The sequence below is a fragment of the Prunus persica genome, chromosome G5, assembly GCF_000346465.2.
Source record: "Prunus persica cultivar Lovell chromosome G5, Prunus_persica_NCBIv2, whole genome shotgun sequence".
Lineage (NCBI taxonomy): Eukaryota > Viridiplantae > Streptophyta > Magnoliopsida > Rosales > Rosaceae > Prunus > Prunus persica.
In genome coordinates this window covers 13,157,555-13,181,591 of record NC_034013.1, presented here as the reverse complement: position 1 = coordinate 13,181,591, position 24,037 = coordinate 13,157,555, and the positions used below count along the sequence as shown (strand labels likewise).

Here is a 24,037-nt window from a genome sequence, read left to right as displayed (position 1 = left end):
GTTTATGAAGTGATTGAAGTGTGATTGGGGTTTTGTTTTGCAACTTCCACAGTTCCATCCAGGCCGCCTAAAATCCGAATCAAAGGTTCCATTGTCTCGGTCTCGCCGAGAAAAACTGGAGAGTGCCCAAAAGATTAGAATGAGCGCTCTACTGAAGAAGCCCAAGACAGAGAACGTAGAAGTCATAGACGACGACGACGACGAACAAGCAGCAGCCGCAGCAGCAACAAACAAGATGACAGAAGAGAACGGCGACCCAGATAGCAGACAAGAGCAAGAAGAAGCCCTCGTCGCTTTGATTGAGCATCGTACGCGCGAAGTTCATCACCTTCGCCAGCGCGTCTCCTATTACAAATCTCAGGTTGCGTCCCCACCATTCATATTTGACGTTTCATACTTCTCTCTCTCTCTCTCTCTCTCTCTCTCTCTCTCTCTCTCTCTCTCTCTCTCTCTTGTTTTTGGTCCTTTTCGATGATGACGTTTTGGGGTTTATTGGAATGGTCTTTGTTTGTTCTTATTTCATGTGCTGCTGCTGCTATAAACTGTCCATCATGGGCTTTCGATAAGCTTAAGTTTAACTTTTTGCTAATTCTTACTTACCCAATTGGAAACAATTTAGCAAGTTTGATTTAAACTAATCCTTTATCAATCAGACATATTGGTTTCGTGTCCTAAACTAGTTTGGGTGATAAGACTCCAAAATTTCTTTTCTGTGGTTCTTAAGATGAAAGCTAGAAATCAATAACTCACGCTCAAAAGTTGTTGGTTTTGAGTCTGACCATAAACACTGCTATTTATGACTTGCTTTACTGTGTGGAGTTGTTCCCCATTGTTCATTTATTAGTCAATTGGTCTTGTTTGAACCCATTGTGTAGTGGCTACAAAGTGAAAATCACCTAGTCAAGATACTTATCACATTTTCTTTATGCCCGGAAAGGATGAATGTTTCTATGTGTTTTAACCCATTGGATGCCTTCTGAAGGAAACTATCCACTAATTGTTTATATGGAAAAGGCATGCAGCTTGAGGAAGCAGCAAAGAGGTTAAATGATTCCGAAACTAAGTTGGCACGACTTCGACGCCAAGACAAAGTAGGGTCAACCAAGAGTTCCCCGGGTAGTGGAACTAAAAGTGCAAAGGTGGAACCCAGATCAACGAGTCCTATCCATTTAAGTCAAGGTTCTACTAGAAACCAGCCTCATTCTAAAACAGAACTTTTAATTCCTGCTGTCATTCCAAAAGTTTCCCAACCTACAAAATTGGCAGGGTCTAGTGGGAAGGCTCCAGTTAGTTCTAGTGCTCATACCAGTCCATCAGTTTCCAGTCAGTCTATTAGTGCTACCAAAGAAAAAGGGGACAAATCTTATAGAACTTCTTCAAAGCAAGAAGTTGAACTTCAAGATAGAGGGACAAAACGGAAATTTGGTAAGACTCTAGTCTGTTGATTGGCCTTATGGTCTCCATCTTCAGTTTCCTCTTGACTGTCGATCTCTGGGTTACATTTGCAATTTTGATTTGTATAATGTTTACTCAACTCCATGGATGTGTGGTTCCTTGATTTCTTTATTTGTGATGGGAAAGTTGTTTGTATTTCAGAACAGAAAGAACATAAAGAATTAATTCCGTTGGTTCGTACTAGCTCTTCACCAAGTATAATCCGGTGCTATGCAAGCAATCACATATCAAGTCAGCACAAGAGAAAGTTGAGAAGTCTTTCTTTGTGCCCAGTGAATGATCAACTTTTTGTGACCAGGTAATTAACATGTTTGCTGTATCTGGAAGAAGTAAATGTCCCTAATTAGAATAGTTGCATTTTTGGCTTATCATCAAAATCAAATGATATCTGGGTGAGAATAGGCCTCTAACTTTAACTCTTTAAGTAACATATCCAATTCTCAAAATATCTTGTACCTTTCTTCCGCCTTTGCCTTTCAGTTCAAGAAACTGCACACATAAATGTTTGTCAATTAGATATGCCACTGCTTTGGAATTATGCATCTGTCTTTCTTAGTCATAAGTTGGTAATATTTTGCGTGCTCTGTTAAACGACATTATCCTAAAATTTTAAAGTTATTAAGAGAAAGAAAGGAATGACTGTTCTTTTTGGTAACATGATTTGGTAAGCAGCTGAAAAAGAGGCAATGACACTTTACTTGAACTTGACGTGTAAAAGAAAGCTTGGAATTTCTTATTTTTTTCCTACAACTAGTAACTATAAAATGCATCAAATGCTAGCAAACATATGATTAATTTTGACAAGTGTTTTGGAATTTTTGCAGTGCGTTGGATGGAATAGTCAACTTGTGGCAAGTTCAGGCCAATGGGTAAAGTCCAAATCTCTTCCTGTTACATTATTAATTTCTTAACTTCACATTGTGTGCTCTGTAGCATTATAAGGGGAAGAAAATTATGTTGCTCAATCTCCAAGCCTATTACACTCCATTTTTCAACCTTTTATTTTTCTTTGGGGAGTGGGTTCAAAAACTGGTGTTGGTATCTGTGTGGCTGCTATTCGTTGGTGTGTTTAGAAAGGCAAAACTATAATTATATTATGACCTCTGGTTGTATTAATTGTTGCAGTTTCAATTTTTCATCTCCAGTTCTGAAATATAAAGTTGCTTATCCACTTCTGCTGTTCACTATTGTTCTTGAATTTTTAGGCCTGGGCTTCTACTTTGCATAACTGATTGATGTATCCGTTTGTTTCTTGTAATTGCAGGTCAGGTGCTTCTCTACTTAGTAGTACTGATTGTGCATCCCCAAAACAAAGGAGATGGCCAGAAGATATAGCCTGGCACCCTGAGGGAAACAGCCTATTTTCGGTCTATAGTGCTGATAGTGGTGATTCTCAAGTATCAGTTTTAAATCTAAATAGGACACAAGGGGTAAGGGCCGCTTTTGAAATTAATTGTTGCAATTGTGTGTGGGTTACACTGAGGCTTGAGCAGCATTTCTTGTGCTCCTGGGTACACAAATATAGAACAGGCATATATAGAAGTGCGGTACCGCTTTTAGATAATTTCACCTCTGATTCTTGTCTTTTTGTGCATTGACAGAAAGCTCGTGTTACTTTCTTAGAAGATAAACCTCATGTGAAAGGGATCATTAACAGCATAGTTTTCCCACCCTGGGAGAATACCTGTTTTGTCACTGGTGGAAGTGATCATGCTGTTGTAATCTGGAAAGAGACTGATGCTGAGAATGTATGGAAACCAAGGGCATTGCATAGGAATATGCATTCATCTGCTGTCATGGGAGTCGCTGGGATGTGCCAAAAGCAGATAATACTATCCGCTGGAGCAGACAAGAGAATTGTTGGGTTTGATGCTAACGTGGGAAGAGCAGAGTTCAAGCATCAGATAGAAAGTAAATGCATGAGTGTCTTGCCAAATCCCTGTGACTTTAATCTCTTCATGGTTCAAGCAGGGTGAGAAACACTGATTTTTGCAGCTAGAATGTTCCTTTCATCGACGCGTGCTCTCTGGACAGTTGCCTTGTTAGCACTCCTGGAATTGAATCCCGTTTTGGTCACCTTATGCATTCGCATGCTGAATCATATTATTTGTTGAGATGCCTCATGGTTTTTGACGTGTATTATTAACCATCATAGCATTTTGTAAAACCCTTGGCTAGTTGAGCTAATCATACATTTACGTTGAAGGGATTTTCTTCGGTATATCCTTATACTATTTTGAAGATTGTAATGTTAACATGTTTTATATGCAGGACCCATGAGAAGCAGCTCCGACTATTTGATATCAGACTGAGGCAAACAGAAATACATGCTTTTGGGTGGAAGCAAGAAAGCAGTGAATCTCAGTCAGCTCTGATAAATCAGGCTTGGTCTCCAGATGGTTTATACATCTCATCCGGTACCGCAGATCCCATGATTCACATATTTGATATCAGATATCACGCCCATAAGCCTTCTCAATCTATAAGAGCTCATCAGAAACGGGTTTTTAAAGCTGTATGGCTCCACTCTTGCCCCCTTCTCATTTCTATATCTTCTGATCTGAACATTGGTTTACACAAAACCACGTAGCCGATTGAACGTCCAGCCAAACAGCTGCTAGCCCTTAGAAAGAAAATGGTACATTTTGTGTTCCTCATTTCAGGTCGGCTTAAGAAGATCTGTTACTTGTTTTCAAGAGTAACAACTCTTTGTAGGGCATTTTTGTAAGAATCAAGCAGGAAAATGCGGATGAGATGTTGGGAATTGTATGTAATTTTTTGAGGAAAACGATATTACTAAGTAGATGGGGGATATATTGGATGAAATTTTGTTTTGGGGAAATGAAAGATTTGCAGCTGGTGGATTAAGTAAAGCTGTTGCCTTCATCTTTGATCTGGTGGTTTCTGCTTCTTAGTCAAAATTAACTACTTTATAATATTATTTTTAGTCAATAATATGTGAAAATTATGTGTATAATATGTGAATTTTATTTGTATTATTGAAAATTTTTGTAAAAAATGTGTATTAAACATAAAAAATACATATGTACGTGTACAGTACGTATATTGTATGTTTGCTTTTTAAAAAAGGAGATTCACTATAATACCCAATATAAGAGCCTAAATTATAAAAAAAAAAATCCTATATGAAACCCATTTACAACATAACAAAAAGACTTTTAACTTTTTTTAAATTACAAAATTGCCATTGATTTCTTAAACCAAATCTAACCCAAAAACCTCATAAAAAAGCTCAAAACACTCAATGGGGCATCAAAGTAATTTAATAATTAAAATTAAATTAAATAGGATCATTTATTATTTTTTGGGTTTTCTTTTGGTTTGTTTATAGAAATTAAATGGTGTAGGGTTTATTTATAGTTTTAGTGCTAAGAATGAGTATATGACTAAATATCTCTTTTAAAAAATGTGAGTCTTTAAGACGTGAACGAAAAACAGAAATATTATTGAAAAATACGTACCTATGTATATAATACGAGTACTAAACGGAAAAATGCTAAATTCTTTATATAAGTAATAACTCTAGAAAAGTAAAAAATCAAAAGAGGACAATAGAGACTTGCGTAATTGCCATTACAGAATAATGCTCTAAATTACTCTTATGGATAAACAAAAATCAAGGATTTTGAAAAGAAAAAAAAAGGACCCTAGTGTAGCCACGCGGGAGTATAGCCACGGCTATACTATTTATTTTGAAAAGAAAAGGGATCCGCCTAGCGACGCCTAGACGCCCAATTTTAGAAGGTGCAGCATGACAGGAATGAGAGGTGTCAAACGGGTCGGGCCGGCCCAGCACGGCACGAGTCCAGCTCATTTAAATGAGGCACGGCACGGCACGAGCACGAATATTAATGGGCCGTGCTCGGCACGGCACGAAAGCTTGGACCGGGCTGGGATTTAAAAAAAGGTCCAATGGACCGGGCCGGCCCGTGGCCCGACATGAGACGGGCTTAGCCCGAGCCCGCTCCAAGCACGACACGAGCCCGAGCCCACTTAAATCATCTACTGTATTTTTTCACTACCAAGTTGGAACTTGGAACAGCAAGTAAATAAAATAAAATATAAAATATAAAAAATTGATGCAATGACCAATTACTTACTGGCAGACTTAAGTGACTTAATAAAAACACTTGACAAACAACCACCCAGCCTTGATGACATAACAAATAGATTTGGAGTTGGAGAGTTGGAGTTGGACTCAAACTCAAAGCGTCTAGACTCTAGGAGCCGTGCGTGATTCGTGAAGAAGCAATGAAAACAAAGCAGCGTCTCCTCCTCTTCCTCTCGATTTCTGCATCTCCTCTTCGTCTTCCAATATATCATAAATCTTTAGGAAATACCCCCAATTATAAAAACCCCAAATCTGTGTTGGAAGATCCATATAGCATCATAAAAACCCAAAACCTGTGTTGGAGGCATCTAAATAGCTTGCGAACGATCAATTCTTTTGTGCTGTTACTGTTGCGATACTTGTATTTGGCGGCTTACGAGCTTTCTCTGATACTACAGAATTGGATTTACAAGGTAAGAGCTTTAACCGTATAGTTTCTATGTTTGGTTGCTCAAACTTTGTGAGAAACATTGATTGTAGGGTCTGAGCTTGTTTTTATTTTTATTTTTTAATTATTTATCAAAGACAACAGTCTAAATTTTTTGATTTTTTTGTGTGAGTTTTGCAGATTTTACCTTCTATGTTCAAATTGGGAGACAAGAAGGAAGATTCAGTCCAAGTGAATGGTAAGTATCTGGTTTGGATTTTCAAACATTCTTTTCATAGTCTTTTTGAGAGAGTTCTTATATACATTAACCCCAAAAAGATCATAATACCGAGTCTGTTAATTGGAATCTGAAAGATAGAAGAAGCTCAAATTGGTTTTACAGATAGAAGTTGAGTAGGACTTGTATAAAAGCTCAATATAATTAATAGAGTATGTATAAAAAGCTCAACACATTAACCCCATTGAGAATAAATTTGACAGAAAGCCGGATAGAGAGTTGTATATAGTGAAATTTTGCTTGAATTCATTGATATAGATAATAGTAGTTGCCCATAATTGAATGAAACATTTTGCAGATCAAACACCATTTGATTTGATTTATGCATCAAGCAATGTTAAGAGAACGTTTCTCTCTTTTTGTATATAATAAGAATGTTTCTATTATTCTTCCCATCTTTATATAACTTCATCTTGTTGACCTATTATACACAGGAATGTCGGTTTAATAATGGAGAGAGAACATGCAACTGCCATTCTCTTTCTTCTTCTTTTTCCAGTGCCATTGTTGTTAATTTTCTATTTAAAATAATGCGATACAAATTTTATTCTTAATAATTAGTCATGAACAGCGGGAAAACATATTCAATGTCGACACCCCAAAAGAAAATAAATTGGTATTACAGACCAAAGTTGAGTAGGACTTGTGTGTTTCTGTTTTCCTTTATGTGTTCCAATTGTTTATGAATGTGTTGCTACTTTTAAAGGATTTAGATGTTAACAAGCTTGAACAATAACATATTGTTTTGTGGGATGCTATCATTTATTTAATCGTAAATCTTGAACTATAACATATTGTTTTTGTTTTGCTGATGCGTGTATTTTTAATGCAGCCAACGTTCCGAGGTGTGCATTTTTAACAAGTATTTGAGGGCGTGAAATTCTATTGTAATCACCAAGGGAGGTATTTTTATTTTTATTTATTTTTTCTGTTAATGGATCCTCGAGATTATATTGATTTTGGTGAGCATTATGATAATAATTTTGAACATCTTAATCCTGATGACATGCCTAATAATGAGAATAACTTAACCTCTAATGATGTGGAGCAACCTATGCATGCTAATATGCCTCTTGAATCAAACACTCAAGAAGAAAACATTGATCAAACTGAGGTTAAAAAAAGAAAAAAAAACTTCAGAAGTTTGGAAACATTTTAAAGTTTGTGACCAAAAACTTGATGATGGGACTATTCTTCCAAAGGCTGTGTGTATTTATTACAAACATGCTTTGACTTGTAAAACTACAAATGGTACTGGGCATCTTCATAGGCATTTTAATGCATGTCTTAAAAAAAAGGTCATAATCATGCTAGGCAGTCTCAACTATCTGCAAATACTGGAATCTCTTCATTTAAGTACTCTCAAGCTAAAATGAGAGTTGAGTTAGCTAGATTTATTGCATGTGCTGAATTGCCTTTTCGTTTTGTTGAAAATCGTTGTTTCGAAAGATTTGTTCAAGTGGCTTTGCAACCAGAATTTAAGAAAGTTTCTCGCAATACTAATAGGAGTGATGTTGTGAAACTTTATGATGAAGAAAAGAAAAAATTGATAAATGTTTTCTCTAATTTAAAGGGTTCTATTGCTGTGACTTCTGACATGTGGGATGGTGGTAATAATTTGCCTTTTATTTGTGTTACTGCCAATTATATTGATGAAAATTGGTTGTTGCAGAAAAGAATTATTGCATTTCGTCTTCTTGAATTTCCACATACTGGTAGTTCTATTTTTCATGCTATGATGAATGTGTTTAAGGAGTATAACATTACTCATAAAATATTTTCTATTACTTTTGACAATGCTTCCAATAATTCTTCTGCTATTGAGCAATTTAAATATGTTTTACATCCTCCTTACGGAGGAAATTTTTTTCATATGAGGTGTGTGTGTCATATAATTAATCTAATGGTGCAAGATGGATTAAAAGTTATTCAAACCCAGCTTCAATTGATTAGGGATGCTATTGGTTATATTTCTTCTAGTAGCTCTAGGCAGCAAGACTTTGCTCACCTTTGTATGTCTCATGGCTTGAAACCTATAAAATTGAAAAAAGACATCCGTATTCGTTGGAACTCAACTTATCACATGCTTAAAAGTTGTAAATGTTACACCAATGTCATCAATTTTTATTACAATAATAAAATGAATGACAATCTGTTGAGGGATGAAGAGTGGAATGTATGCTTTGCTTTGGTGGACTTTTTCAAAGTTTTTTATGATGCTACGTGTAACTGTTCTGGTGTTTATTATCCGACATCTCCTATTGCACTTCATGATTTATTTTCAATTAGTGCTACCTTTGCTAAATACAGATTTGATACTACATGTAATTTTACAAATATTTGTGAGCAAATGGAAACTAAATATAAAAAGTATTGGACAGAGATTCCTTATACTTTTTGTTTTGGTGCAATAATGGATCCCAGAATTAAAGTAAGTGGTTTGGAAGTAATATTGACTGAAATTTCAAGAAATTTATCAATTAGTTTACCACTTACAATATCCAATATTCAGAAGACATTCAATGATACTTATTTGTTGTATGAGAAGAAATATAGTGTTGGTACAATAGCTACACAAAGTGCTCTAACTGTTCATTTATTTGGTTCATCTTCATCTAGTAGTGCAGCTATTTTTGGTATGCTTGCTAGCAAAGGAAAACAAAAGAGTGTAATAAGTTCTCGTACTGAAGTTTTTAAGTATTTGGATACTGAATTTGTTGAATTTATGACTGAGGAAGAAAGAAACAATTTCAATATTTTGGATTGGTGGAAAGCACATGAAAAAAACTTTCCTGTGCTTTCCATTATGGCACGTGATGTACTAACAACTCCGGTGTCCACAGTAGCTTCGGAGTCTGCTTTTAGTGCAGGTGGTCGTGTGCTGGACGAAAAGAGGACGAGGCTTACTCCTCAAATATGCGAGGCACTTATGTGTTTGAAGGATTGGGAAGATGCTGATTTTCGAACTCAAAGTTTTGTAGATGAAGATCTCTTATATTTTGAAGATGACAGCACAAGTTCCCTTAATGAAGTTTGTTGAGGTTGGTACTTTGTTTTTGCTGTATGTTGATACTCAAACTTATTAAGCAAACAAAATACCTACTTCAATAATGGTTGGAGTTCCACTTTTTTTAGCGAAATCTGTCTTTCCAAGTTTGAATTTTTGTTAATTTCTTCTAGCTTGGAAATCGGGTGAACTTTTTAGCTGGTTTCTCACTCTGGTGTGGTTGCAGGCATTGGATACTTTCAACACAGCAATTGTTTCTCCTATCTATTATGCTATGTTCACCTCTTTTACAATATTTGCCAGTGCAATAATGTTTAAAGTATCATCACGTGAACATGTTGTGTTTGTGTGTGAGTCTTTGTTATAAATCTAATGTATGTAATCTTTTGGTAGGATTATTCTGGTCAAAGCGTGACCAGCATAGCGTCAAAACTTTGAGGGTTCATCACTGTGTTATCTGGGACTGCTATATTGCATAGTACACGAGGGCCAGATCCACCTTTAATTACAGGTTTGTATGTTGATGATCAGACTGCATGTCTTTTTGAAGATTTATGATGCTCTAAGTATCTTATTTTACTCCAGAAAATAATTAAATTTTTTTTCGGTTGACTGATGCAGGAACGTGAGATGACAAATGCTGATATTTTACCCGGTGTCCTAGATTAATTTTATTTTCCTTTTTGTGTAATTTGGGAGGGTAGTGGTACTCTTTTTCCTTGACCGGATTTTCCTCCTTTGGGGGTTTTTTAAGGCAAGGTTTTAACGAGGCCACATTTTTGCCCTCCACCTTTTTCATATTGTTTGGATGTTTGATTATTAATGTTTTCAAATAGTTCATCATTCCTTGCTTCTAGTTATATGTTTTATGTTTATAATTTTAATTATCTAGTGGGAAAAAAAAATCAAGTAAAAAAAATTCAAATTAAATGGGCTTGTTCTTGGGCCCGAGTATGGCCCGAGCACGAGCACGGGCACGGCCCAAGCACGGCACGGCCCGTTTCAATATGGACTTGGGCTTTGGGCCGGGCTGGGATCAATGATTTTACTAAATGGGCCAGCACGGCACGGCCCGATAAATTAAATGGACCGACACGGCACGGCACGAATACATTAAAGGCACGAGTTTAAATGGGTTGGGCCGACCTGACACGGCCCGTTTGACACCTCTATGAGGGAGGCGGGGAAGACACCAAAATTCCGATCATCGTATAAGTAATATTTATGAATCATCCAACTGAACTAGCTGTGCCTGTCTCTCAACAGCCTTCTTTCTTATGAATACGCCCCATCTAAGGGCTGCCTTGAGAGCTTGAGCCAGCCAACAACAGCTTTTCCAGATGAAGGGCACTGCGATCATCATCAATACTGTAATTCACGAATCACTGGTGTATTGGGGATGTATTCTGTAACGTTCATGGAGATGGAGGCATGGCCACAACCATATATAACCACGACCACCCATGTTAAAGATACGAAGTAGATGCTGCATATCTTCATTTGCAAGCATCTCATGGCTCCTCGTACGAATTTCTTCCTCGGTGGTGGTCGTCGTGGGTGGATGCCAATGAAAAATCATTAACTCAGCTGAATGTCATTTTCTGATAAATTTTTCAACGAAATTTTGCCCTTTTCCAAATCTAACGTTTCGAAACCCTAGTCCAGTATTACATAATCTCTCATGGGTCCCACCAATTGCCACGTTAAATGTTACTTTCTCATCAATTTTAGTCATGTGTATGAAATTACTCGACTACCCCTGTCACATTAGCTAAATTAACGATTTTTCGTTGAAAACTAATAAAATAAAATAACCTTGGTTACAAAATAGAAGTTAAGAAAGTTCAAAGAGAAATTGAGCCATTATAAACGTTAGGAGGTAAAGTGACAATTTGTAAACCACTCATCTTACCTTACTATAATTACAATTTCCACAGAAAAAAAAAAAAAATGCAGGTTGTTTTTAGTGGCAATAGTACAAATAATTTTGGTGGGAAGCCCATAAATGATATTTAACCGACGACGTGACACGTACCCTACTGTGGACTGTAGTGGCCTGTTTAGTCTCGCAACTTGGCCTTTCTCGTCTCTCCTCGCACAGGCAAATTTTGTGACTTACAGAGACGCTTTAAGCTTCGGTCTCTCCTTGGGATTTGGTGAGTGTCATTTTTCAGTTCAATGAGGTTTATCGTACAATTTTTGTGTCGCTCTTCGATTTGACTTTGTTGTTAATAATTGTTTGATTTACCAACTAGGCCGGTGCTCTTTTTTTCCTTTCCTTTTTGGCCTTTCGAAATGCCATTTTGTTCTGGATTTTGAAGTTCTGTTGAAAAAGAGAATGCTTTGGGTTCATATTGTTTATGTTTTTTTGGTGAAAAGGGTTTTTATTTTTATTTTTTCAATTGTGAACTTGTGATCATCAACGAAAAGGGTGCATTTTTTGAAATGGGTTTTTGGCCATCACCATGTAAATGTTGTTTAGACAGTCGTCCATGAGCTCTAGCTAACATAAATAAGGAAAATAAAAGTTTAAAAAAATGGACTTGGAGATATTTCACACCATGATATTGTTAAAAATAGGTGCTTGGTTGAAGGGAAGATGCAAGCGAAATTTCTGAAGAAAAAAAAAACCATGATAAGATCTTCCTTACCTTATTCAGAAGATTGTACTGCAGCTAAGAGTGAAATGTGACACCATTTAGTACTCTAGGTGAAGGGTAGGAAGTATTTTAGAAATTTAGAGAGTTGTAAGATTTTGAAATGTGTGCCACTGCCAATTTAGTTTGTCCCTCCAGCATTCATTCAAGGCGTTTGCAATGACTTTTGTTAATTTGGTTTTTTCATTCAGCTTCTTTGACTCTGTTTCTTTGTTTGACATAACCTAATGGTGGCTTACTACATAATATTTCTGTTAGTCTTCAACATGACCAGGGTAAGAGATGAAGCGTTTGAAGACAAAGGACCGGCTGTGAACTACTTAGATGCCAACTATTTTCATGCTCCTGCCTCTCAAAATCGTGCGTATGACCGCGTTTCTTCTCCTGCTGATAACATAAGGAGAGATGCTGCTGAGGATCAAGGGTTGCGTAAGGACCATCTGGGTCTGGAAGAATTTTCTGGTTATATATTTATGTGTAATGGAAGAACAAAACCAGAATGCTACCTGCACCGTGTTTTTGGACTTCCCGCTGGAAGAAAGGAAGTTATAGAGAAGATTAGGCCAGGCATGAAGCTGTTTCTATTTGATTATAATGTGAAGTTTCTTTATGGGGTATATGAAGCAACCACTGCTGGAAAGTTGAACTTGGAAAGAACGGCTTTTGGTGGAAACTTTCCTGCACAGGTGAGTTTAGTTTTCTCTCCTTCACTTAATACCTTACTTCCTTCTTGATTAGCTTTTAGGCTGCTTTTTTAATTTTTTCACTTGAGTTTTGTATATAGGTGAGATTCAAAATTTACAGGGAATGCCTCCCCTTGCCAGAGAGTGATTTTAAACGTGCTATTCAAGACAACTACAAGAGAGGTTCCAATAAGTTTAATACAATTCTCAATAGCCAACAAGTAAGTTTCTCCTCTAAGTGGAATCAGTTCAATTTCATCCTTACCAATTGGATTGTTGTCATTTGGTTGACTGTACTTACTTTCCAGTTTATCTTATGGTGCAGGTAAGCCATTTGTTATCACTGTTTCATCCTATTTCCATGCAATCATCCACCCAAAACGACAGTTCCTATATGAAGGATCAATTTCAGACCGGTGCAAGGCTGCCTTCCTCAGGCAGTACATACTTCAGTTCAATGCATTCCACTCCACAAGTGTTAGTGCCTCAACATGTTCCACAGGGAGTCCATCAGCAGTGGGATAGTAGTGGATCCACAGGAAACATGGGTATTGTCCATTATTCTGTGGGTTCACAACCAATAGTGCCGGCACAACCTATGAAGGATCAGTTTCAGTCCTCAGTAAGCCTGCCTTCCATGAAGGATCCAAATGCAGCCTGGGCTTCACCAATGTTGGAGCCTCGGTATATTCAACCGAGCGTCCTGCACCCACAATCCCCTAGTTATGGATACACAATGAACATGGGCTACTTTTATCCTGCTGTGCAGCCACAAGCTATGCCAGCTTCAAGTCAGACATATTATTCTGCTGAATTTGGGCAGCATCACTTGGCTGAAGTAACTGCCCAGCCAGCACCCAAATCATATGAAAGGTACTCTTCCCGTGGCAGCTTGATTTTGATTATTTTAGCTTCATTTTTGGCAACTTGGAATGTTCCATGCTCCACCAAGCAACTGCCTTCCTAAACCAAAATGCTAGGCAAATAGTACCCTTTTGGGAAGCCACATTAACTGAAGAAGTGAAGATTTGGGTGACTCTCCCTAGAAAGAAATAAAAATAAATTAGGTAATTTGGGAAATGTTATATTTGATTGGTTAAATGGAAGTTGCATATGATCATGTTAAGAACAGCAGCCTGGACGGGAAAAAACTATGCCACAGCCCCCTTTCTAGCTGAACTGTGCAATATCTTTTAAATTTGTTTAATTTGACTTATCTTTGTTATTTATTGGACTTAAATAATCAAGGTCTTTGTGTTGCAGCTATTACAGGTATGAGGCTGCACAGGATATGGTTCTTACTGATCAACACACGGGCTTCGGGCATGGTTACAGTCAGTCATCTCTGCAGACGGATGGGGAAACTATTTTACAGCAGGAGAATGCTGCTGAACACCACAATCTCCACCAAGTGCCTACAGCCCCACATGCTCCACCATCTATGCAACAACATACGTTCACATCAGAACAGCCTGGGCTTGCAGCAGGGACAGTTCCGATGCCGTCATCAAATTCCTGGACAGGGGCCAGCCCAACATAGAGCTGATGGACAAATTGTGGATCTCAAACATGCTGGAAATTGAGCATGAATCTTTTGCAATGAAATGCTTGGTCTTTTTATGACTTCACCTATATTTAGTTTATGTTGTGAGTTTAAAACAATATTCTAGTCAGTTATAAATAGTTACTAGGTAGGTAGGAATGATACATTGGTAGTATTGTAGCTCAGTGTAAAATGGGCAAGGGCAGCTGTGGCCTTGCTTGCAGAATGGTCTTTTAAAAATAGAGCATTATTTCGTATCATTTTCAATTAGCATGAGGGAGAGTCATATTCAATCACTTTTGATTGCTTCATTTATATGATTATGTATTATTCCATTGCTATGATAGGTGGGTGGGTCATAAGATGGATCAATAAAGTTGCAAGCATGGGTCAGTTGGATTGTGGGACGTTGACCTTGACCTTGACCAAGACTCATCCAATTGTATTGCCATGATTGTTGTCAAGAGAGCAAGCAAGTGTTCAAGGCCGGGACCTGCTCGCCTCATTCTAGGCTGTCTCAAGGGAACCAAAACGAAATGAACCCTGCTGTAGCTAGAGGAAGAAGTGTGTTCAGATGCATCTCTCTCTCTCTCTCTCTCTCTCTCTCTCTCTCTCCACCATCCATGGCATGATCTATATCTAGTGGTTGACCTCAATGCTCGTTGACTCCAAGAAATTCTAGCTCAGCTAGGAATGTCACCACCACGCTTTGTTATGACAATTGACGGGGATTTCCCACTTATTCTTTTTTGTTAAATTAGTGACACAACTCATAGATATGAAATTCATGTATATTTATCTTTAATGAGAGAGACCTACAAAATAATACATATATCACGACGCATAAAACAATACATATATCATGAAACGAGAGAGAATATATCACGACGTATAAAATGATACATATATCATGAAATGAAACGAGAGAGATAAACTATAAAGATGTCGGGTCCGGACATGAATGAATTCATCTTGATTTGAAAGGATTAAAGAAAGTGGAAAAGTAAAGGCAATGCCTACCTTGGATCATGCGAACCCAATTCCAGGCTGAAATGAGCCAGAAAGATTTCTGCTATGTCAATGCCATTATATATGTTTTGTTTTTGGGTACTTTTTATTTATTTTTATAGCTGGTACACATTATTATTAGAATAAATGGGCATGCAATAATTGTTATTATGAACCTTTAAACAGCCATGCATGCCAACATGAGCTATTCACTTTAGCTGGCCATGTCTGCTTTGCTCGGTCTCTCTCTCTGCCTTTCTTTGTTGCTTTCTTTCTTTTTCTCTGCATAATTATATGGAGAGAAAGCAACATGTCGTTTTATTGACTTCCATTTGCAGCGCAGAATTCTTTTAATTAGTTTTGCTTATTGACTAATTATATTTCCGTTCAATTTCATCATATGCTGACACAGTAATGTGTCCTTAAAGAAACTAAGCTACCATTATATTTATATTTCTATATTGGAAACCATGATTACACAGATAATATATTGGAAAAACTAACCCATTTAAAATGCCAGTTTTACCCTTTTTTTTTCACTTAATTTCGTAATTAATCTAAAATTCAGGAGCTTTTAACTGCAAAACATCCAAATTAATATAATCAAAATCTCACATGTGGCAAACATCCCATGTGATGAATCCGAACATCCAAATTCTCAACACACCGTGCTATTGGCACATAAGTTTCGAATTCGAGACATCTTCTATAATTGGAATGAGAAATAACATCAAGGTGTGTACAATATTGTCTTGGTATTTTCCAAGTAAAAGACAGGTAAAATCGCAGCAACCAAAAAGAAAAGGCAAATAATTAAAAGTTGGACAACGGGGTGGGTGGATTCTCAAGGGTCATAGCTGTGTGTGACTGTTAAGTACTCCGTGTTTTCTAACTTTTCTGTTTTTGTGTTTCCTTTCTTCTGAAACTCATAATAATTTCTAACTAGTCCTAATAATTTCTAACTAGTCCTAATAATTAAACATATTAAGTACATTTTACTTGGTTCACTAATGTTATACAGAAATAACTCGAATGTTGAATTTCTCGATTGTGTGTGACGATAACAACACGTGTGTATTGTTGTATTATTATAATTTGAGCTAAATTATTAAGAGCATCTCGAGCATCTCCAAGGGAGATGTCAAATACCAAACATCAAATTTAAATTTGATGACTGATATGGCAATTTGACATTTGCATACTTTTATGCTCCACCCGTCAAATAAATAATTATTGTAACAGTCAAATCATTTAAGATAAAGAAGAAAAATAAATAAATAAGGAAAAGAATAAATGAAAGTAATAGCCACTTGTCTTTAAAAAAATAATAAAATATTTATTTGACATCTTGTTTTTGGAATGTCAAAAATAACATCTCAACTTCAAGCCTTCATTTCACATCAGCTTTGACATATCGATTGGAGTGATGTGAAATATTATTTCTAGTTGTTACATATCTATATGACAAGTTTGACACGCCGGTTGAAGATGCTTTAATATCAATACCAACGTTTTTCCATTTGTGGAACATCTGATGGGGCAACTTCCTAGACGGTTCAAAGAGCAAGACTACTTTCCGTTTCAAGGAAAAGAAAAACGACAGCAGCAAGTCACAAGACCCCCACCACAACCCCCTTTTTTTTCCGCCTCCATAGGAAATTTACAGTCCCTACAGAAAAACGCGGTTTCTTCAACTAATCGCCATTTGTTTCTCTTTACATTGATTCAACTAATTCTCATCTATTCTAAAGCAAAACGCGTTTTTTCTTAATCAACAGTAATAATATTTTTAGAGTTTAAAATACCACTCATAAGTAGACGTGAATTAGACTCGTTGACGAAGATACTGTGTCAGTTTTTTTACACTTAAGTTCGATTTCTTGCCCTTAGGTCCGATTCCATATGAGAGAGAGATAGGTGGGGCCATGCATGAATAGAATAATATTTTCAGAGGGAAGTAGATTAAGTTGGTAGAGCGTGGTAGACTGGGGACTTAACTAGAGAGTTTAAACTCAGTTGGCGTTTCGTTTAATTTCCAGTTTTCATTTCGTTTTTCCTCTAATCAATCAAATTAATTGAGAGCTTGAGATATTATTATAAATAGAAATAATATATAAAGAGACAGAAAAATACAAAGTAAGTTGAGAGTTAGCAGAGCCGAGGTGGGTGAAGTTGACTGGCGGAGGAGGAAGTCGAGCTGAGCTCAGTTTTCCAACCCGAATTGCAAGGGTCGAGTCGAGTTGAGTCTTTTTCGGAATGGGCAACTGCTTCTCTAACGACACCGGCGGGATGTCGGCGGTGGGTGGCACCGCCGCTGCTCACGGAAATCCCTACGACGGTCCGAACGACGCCGTCGATTTGTTCCTTAGGAATCGCGGCTACAACGGCCTCTTCTCTCAGATCGAGGTTACTTCTCTCTCTTGAATTTTTGTGAGCCATTTCTTTCTGTAACTGTCTTCTTTAGCAACTAGCAATTTGGATTGGACTTTCAGTTGAGCTTAAATCCGACGCCGTTCGGTGGGATCCTTTGTTCGAAATTGCATTTTTCTGTAGAACTTGAACTCGCTAAAGCTAAATTTTGATTGTGCGCTTGGATTCATAAATAATTAAAATAATTTGAAATGTGATATTCATTTCAAGAAACCTATTGCAGCTGAAGCTACTACAATTCTAGGATTTTTTTAGTAGTTAAAGCCCCCATTTGAGCTCAATAATTTCTTATTTTGTCTCTTTTCCAACAATTCACATGCAGTTATCGTTTGCTGCAATAGACTTGCGCGATCGGGACGTGCTCTCCAAGGTTTGTCGCTCTACATTGAATATGAGGAACCATTACTTGCAGTTTTCTACTATTAAATCCATAGCCTAGGCTAGTTTGGATAGTTGATGTTTGAATGGAGTCCTTTACTTTCGTCGTTCTCTTGTTCGCAATTTATTGATTCACAAAGTTGATTTACTCATTGTAGTCGTGTTATACAACGTTTATTATGCTTAGATGAACTGTTTTTGAATTTAAAACCTGATGGTAAGATTTGCAACTCACACTTCATTTGACGGCTACTGTAGCTATTTTCAGGATTAAATTATGGATGTAGCAATCCTGATTTATTTTCAGTGCTAAGACCCCTTTTATTTGCCCTATTTCATACTCCTGATGTAGTTCTCAAAGTTCATTTTCTTCTATCATGTTAATGGTAGTTCTTTTTGCTTTGCTCTCATGCTCCATATTTTAGTTGTGTAAATTTTTCTTTTGTTTCAGGAATGTCAGTCTGTTATTCATGAATTTTATTTTCTATAGAGTGATCCCATGGTGGTTATTTATACAAAAGGAAGAGATGGAGGACTTTCAGAGCTTGGTCGCACTGAAGTAGTTCTAAATTCATTAAATCCAAAGTGGATCACAAAACATAATATCACTTATCATTTTGAGGTTGTGCAGACTCTGGTGTAAGTTTAAAGCTTTTATCTCTTTTTCAATCCAGAAAACATGTTTTCAGTTTCACAATTATGTATCATATGGTATATTTTTCATCACAGGTTTCGTGTGTATGACGTTGACACTCAGTTTCACAATGTAGATGTGAAGGTACAAAATTTTATGATGCTGTGCCTGCATATAGTCATTCCTGTTCTTAAGCTAGAGTTCTGGATCATCCAGTTGTCCTCTGAAACTCTCTTTGTGGCAAGACAAATATGGTTATTTTCTTGTTTGGCAAAAAGTCAAATCAAATGGAAATTGATTTGTGAGGGAAACTTTCTTGTTTTTCTTTTTGCTTTTAGTGTTCTGTATTGGTAACTTCACATTATAGTTCAAGTATTAACACAAAGAGTTTCCACATCTTAAAATTCAGGTGCTTGCAAGCATAACGGGTTCATAATAGGTGGTTTTACTTGTGCAGATGCTTAGGTTGGAAGAGCAACAATTTCTTGGTGAGGCAACCTGTGCGCTGTCTCAGGTATGACATAGTGACCATTTCTGTGGAAGTATTAAACAATCGGAACATCTATGATATTCTATCTAGACTTCCAAAGTTGACCAATATGCGCAAAACCTGCTTGAACCCAACTAAATCCAGACTCCTAAGTGGGTACAGAATAGAGGTTTTGTTGCCTCTGCAAAGGTGGGCCGACCTAAACCTGATGCATCAAATCAAAGAATAGAAAAGGTCTTCTACTTTGGGTGCTTTAGCTGAGCTTCATCTCTCAGACACGTTACAACGCAATATATATATATATATATAAATATAATATAATGAGAGAGAGGGAGAGAGAGAAGCTCTCAGCATGTGATGAAAGTCTCGATCTCTCTAATCTGAGAAGTATTTTAGTTCATCTTTCTAGTGTATCTGGTTTACCAAGATACGTTAGTGGAAATTATTTATTCAACAAGGACTATACCTGAAGCTCTGAAATCTGATGCTTTTACCCTTTAATTCGTCTTTCTACCTGTGCAGATAGTTCCTAAATCAGACAGGTTATTAACCCTCGATCTTGTATATAGAGAAGACTCAGAGCCAAGCAGATCCAATCGTCATCGAGACCGTGGAAAGCTCATTGTGCATGCTGAGGAATCTGTTAGCTCAAAGACAACGGTAGAGATGAATTTAAGGTGTTCAGATTTGGAATACAAGGATCTCTTCTCAAAAAGTGTAGGGGCTGTGGAGTTATTCTTTCTTTTTGGATATCTATATTTATGAGCATTTCTAGATATATGCATGCTTTGGCCAAATGGAAATGGTTTATGTTTTGACACATGTTCGGATTTGTCTTACAGGACCCTTTTTTGATAATATCAAAACTTACGGAGAGTGGGACCACAATTCCAGTTTGCAAAACAGAAGTCATAAAGAATGAGCTCAAACCCTCATGGAAACCAATATATTTAAATATTCAACAAGTTGGAAGCAAGGTATAAACAAGTTTCTTTTCGGTGCCAGCATAAGTCTGAATTAGTGGAGATTGAGTTTGCTGGGTCTATAATGCTTTGCCCCTTTCTATTTTGTCACAGAATGCTTTGTTCATTTAGTTCCCATGGAAAGTCAAAGATTTTGGTGGTTTAATTTGTTAACTTAATTTGTCCATAATGTGGCTACTGTCACTATAAAAATATGCTGACACTGAGAGCTCCATCTTAGTAACCATGTGGTTTAACAGGCAAATTCCATCAGTAAAGATGTATATGGGTATTTGTGATGAGAAGCAATGCTTCTTCATAGCTTGATCATATTGTGCTTCTCCTATTGTTTCTCATAGCTTTCTCATTTTAAGTTTTATTATTAATCTGCAGGATAGCCCATTGATAATGGAGTGTTTTAATTTCAATAACAATGGCAAGCATGATTTGATTGGGTAAATAAATATCTATTTCTTCCATCTTGTTCCCTAATTCCTATGAATTTTTGTTTTTGTTTTTTTAACATTACTGTGCTTTTATTGTTGAATAAACAGCAAAATTCAGAAATCACTGGCAGAGTTGGAAAAGCTTCATGCTATTGGGCAAGGAGAGAATTTATTTTTACCAACCACGGTTGGGCATGATTACCACAACAAGGTAATATAGTAACATAATATATTTTTAAGTGAATTTCCATCCCAATCTCTCTTAATTTACAAGTTCTTGGGACTTCATTGCAGATACTAAAGAGCCAACTATTTGTGGACAAGTTTACGGAGAGCATCCAGCACACCTTCCTTGATTATTTGGCTGGGGGCTGTGAATTGAACTTCATGGTCGCTGTTGATTTTACAGGTGCTTATGTACAAGTATTTGTTACTTAACTTTAAAAAAAAAAATGATGAGTGCAACTAGATGCTTCCTTTGGCTTGAGAAATATATCTTCGTAGTTCATTGTTCAATTATATCATAGAAGTGATTGTCACTAGATGTTGAGTCTTGCAAATATTTCTAGATCATGGTTGCAAAGTTGTTTGCTATAGGAAAGCATTGTTATAGCTTATTATTTTGAACTTCGCTTATTCTTTCCCTCTTATAAATGCAAACTTGTTCAGAATGAATCATATAGTACATGCTAAATTGTCTTATAAAATTCACTCATATTCCTTGGTTATCAGCTTCAAATGGAAATCCTCGCCTGCCTGATTCTTTGCATTATATAGATCCTTCAGGACGGCCAAATGCATACCAGAAAGTGAGAATTAGGTCCCTTTATTATAATTTTCACAAATTATTCCTTTATTCGGACCCATATGATTGTGACATTGTTTTTCAGGCAATCATCGATGTTGTGGAGGTGTTGCAGTTTTATGATTCAGACAAGCGCTTTCCTGCCTGGGGATTTGGAGCCCGACCAATTGATGGTCCAGTAAATCATTGTTTCAACTTGAATGGGAGTAGTCATTACTGTGAGGTGAAATAGTTTATGACCAGAACTTGCTTTTGTTATCTTAAACTTTGTAGCTTCTTTCTCTGTATTAAGGACTCTGTAAATCTACTTCTTTCAGGTTGAAGGAATCCAAGGAATCATGATGGCATATACAAGTGCCCTCCAAAATGTTTCTCTTGCAGGACCAACTCTTTTTGGACCTGTAATTACCAATGCTGCATTAAATGCCAGCCAGTCTGTTGCAAATGGTGGACGAAAATACTTTGTTTTGTTAATAATCACGGTAAGCATAAATGGGGTTGAATATGTTATCCTATGTGTCTCTGAACTTCTTTTAGACTTCAGTTTATCAAGACTGTTCAGTTGGTAATCTTCTAGTTCTTTTAGTACTTGTATTATATATCTCTGAAGTTGTTTTAGTACTTGTATATATCTCTGAAGTTCTTTTAGTACTTGTATATATCTCTGAAGTTCTTTTAGTTGACCTCAACTTTATTCTAAAATTTCACTGCCGTAGGATGGAGTAGTGACAGATCTCCAAGAAACCAAAGATGCCCTCGTGAAAGCATCTGACCTGCCATTGTCAATCCTCATTGTTGGAGTAGGAGGAGCTGACTTCAAAGAAATGGAGGTATCTCATTCCCTTGTGTTTGTAATGCTGGAATGTCTTGTGTTACAGTACCGATTGTTTTGATCGCTAAGTCATACTCTGAATAAAAGCCTGAATGCTACAACTTACTATCTCCACTTTCGTTGTAAAGATTTTGGATGCTGACAAGGGTGAGAGACTTGAAAGTTCGACTGGACGTGTGGCTTCACGTGATATAGTTCAGTTTGTTCCATTCCGAGATGTACAAAGTGAGTCTTTTTTTCATTTCTGGCAAACCAACTTTGCGTAGTGGCTTTAGCAATTCTTTCCAGGTGGGCAGTAACTTTGCTTTGATTTGCAGGTGGAGAAATTTCTGTTGTTCAGGCACTTCTAGCAGAACTACCTTCTCAATTTCTGACTTACATGCGATCCAGAGACGTCAAACCAATTTTGTGATCATGTAAAGAACTGTACATATGAAGATTTGATCCTCACGCAGTATGAGCCTGAATATTTTTTGCTGTTTTTTTTCCCCTTTTTGGCTGCATTGAAATTCAAATGTGGTTTTATCATGAAGAAAAACAATTCTATGTTGCATCATCACATTCGAGTTGGGCTGGCTGCAGCTGCACAGTCCTCGTGGCCTTGGTGAGACAGCCCAATTAAAGTGTCCACGGCTTTTCTTTACCAGGCTAGGGTTCTACAATTAGAGGCCCTAAACACGACGAAGTCAGGGTTATGGCTATAGGCGACTGGGTTATCTTTCAAAATCAACAATTGGAGGAAGATGTGAAGAACAGTTTCAGAATAGAAATACAAGTATCTTCATCTTTTCGAAATGGAATCTCTATAAAGTGTTCAAAATGCTGCACAATCTGGATTTTTTTTTCCCTTTCCGAATTTTGTTTATCCTGTTGCAAATTTATATGTTTCATGGCATTAGAACTGTGTGTCTCACCAAACAGCAATGTCTTTTGATGGGGTTATCATGAACTTTTAAGGATGTCAGCAAATCAACTATCTTGAATGTAATTGTCATTAAAAAAAAAAACCATTGACTTCCACAAAGAGAGAATTAATAATAACGTCTCCTCCAGCACTTTGTAGCCTGGAAACCAGGCGCGGCTGTTCCATTAAAACCCAAAGGAAGCTTTAGATTGCAGATGGCATTGCCGGAGAGGAACGTTTCCTTGAAAGCAATCAAAAGGTCAACACTGTAAACGCCGGCAGCGGTCCCCAAACTATACTTGTTAAAATTTGATTCCGCAAACAGCACCAACTTCTGCCCTTGAACAGCCACATTCTCAAAGCTGACTGTGGTATTAGGGTTTTGGTGAAACGATGCCGTTTCGTTCACCAAAGTCACAAAAGCAAACCTTGTCTTTCCATAATATGCAGTGACTTGGATGTCACTGTACTCGAGGCCGATGTACTTCTTGGAGTTTGTGATGGTGATGTTGAGGGCAAGGTTGTAGGAGAGAGAGTGGTTGGTTTTGGTGTAGTTGAATTGGGTAAGGGAAGCATTGTCGACGGAGAATTTCGGGACGGTGGGAATCTCTGTAATGTCGCTAAATATCATTCCGCAAACAAATATTATGATCAGGGCAAATCTCACTACGTCTGGCTTGGTAATTTTGAGATCGTCTGTTTCGTCCAAAGAAGGGAGGTAGCTGCTGCCAAAGCTGTCATCTTTTGCAGACATGGCTGGCTGCTAAAGAACGAGAAGAATATTGGAGAGCTTCAGCTAATTTGAGGGCTATAGAATTAGGTTAGAAATTTTTAGAATACAATGGTGTACAACACACAAGGAAGGAAGGAAAGTAATTATAGGGGAGTGGGGGAGAGGAGAATAATCAGGAAATTGATTATGCATATCCGGAATATTTCTAGAAAAATCTGGAAAATATATTTTATCATCATCCATGGTTTAAGGGATTGGAGTTGTAGAACAACA

General features: G+C 37.1%; 4 protein-coding genes and 1 long non-coding RNA gene across 8 annotated transcripts; 4 read left to right on the top strand and 1 right to left on the bottom strand.

Moving 5' to 3' along the window:
- Window positions 1-4,348, top strand: LOC18776872. Of its 3 annotated transcripts, XM_020563608.1 has the most exons (8): window positions 1-361; window positions 1,023-1,179; window positions 1,267-1,425; window positions 1,597-1,753; window positions 2,280-2,324; window positions 2,720-2,885; window positions 3,057-3,427; window positions 3,727-4,348. In XM_020563608.1, the coding sequence occupies exons 1-8, from the start codon at window positions 140-142 to the stop codon at window positions 4,043-4,045; spliced, it is 1,596 nt and encodes a 531-aa protein (XP_020419197.1). In that variant the 5' UTR covers window positions 1-139; the 3' UTR covers window positions 4,046-4,348. The 3 variants fall into 3 exon arrangements, with proteins under 3 accessions (XP_020419197.1, XP_007211232.2, XP_020419198.1); XM_007211170.2 differs by having other exon boundaries at window positions 1,023-1,425; XM_020563609.1 differs by having other exon boundaries at window positions 270-361; window positions 1,015-1,425.
- LOC109949140 lies at window positions 9,081-10,335 on the top strand. Its single transcript, XR_002271628.1, has 3 exons — window positions 9,081-9,293; window positions 9,653-9,770; window positions 9,881-10,335. It is a non-coding gene; the product is annotated as an uncharacterized LOC109949140 (long non-coding RNA).
- LOC18777080 lies at window positions 10,991-14,400 on the top strand. Its single transcript, XM_020563610.1, has 5 exons — window positions 10,991-11,415; window positions 12,175-12,602; window positions 12,701-12,820; window positions 12,925-13,472; window positions 13,863-14,400. The coding sequence occupies exons 1-5, from the start codon at window positions 11,265-11,267 to the stop codon at window positions 14,137-14,139; spliced, it is 1,524 nt and encodes a 507-aa protein (XP_020419199.1). The 5' UTR covers window positions 10,991-11,264; the 3' UTR covers window positions 14,140-14,400.
- LOC18777665 (protein BONZAI 1) lies at window positions 17,160-23,076 on the top strand. 2 transcript variants are annotated; one of them, XM_007210195.2, is made up of 16 exons: window positions 17,160-17,556; window positions 17,903-17,950; window positions 18,449-18,597; window positions 18,688-18,736; window positions 19,050-19,106; window positions 19,605-19,799; window positions 19,925-20,059; window positions 20,438-20,499; window positions 20,599-20,701; window positions 20,785-20,899; window positions 21,223-21,299; window positions 21,381-21,518; window positions 21,613-21,777; window positions 22,012-22,125; window positions 22,256-22,352; window positions 22,445-23,076. In XM_007210195.2, exons 1-16 carry the CDS (start codon window positions 17,407-17,409, stop codon window positions 22,537-22,539), a joined length of 1,749 nt encoding a protein of 582 aa, XP_007210257.1. In that variant the 5' UTR covers window positions 17,160-17,406; the 3' UTR covers window positions 22,540-23,076. The 2 variants fall into 2 exon arrangements, with proteins under 2 accessions (XP_007210257.1, XP_020419196.1); XM_020563607.1 differs by having other exon boundaries at window positions 17,540-17,556; window positions 18,410-18,597.
- On the bottom strand, window positions 23,090-23,868 carry LOC18777816 (NDR1/HIN1-like protein 3). Its single transcript, XM_007210794.2, has one exon. It carries the CDS (start codon window positions 23,783-23,785, stop codon window positions 23,159-23,161), a length of 627 nt encoding a protein of 208 aa, XP_007210856.2. The 5' UTR covers window positions 23,786-23,868; the 3' UTR covers window positions 23,090-23,158.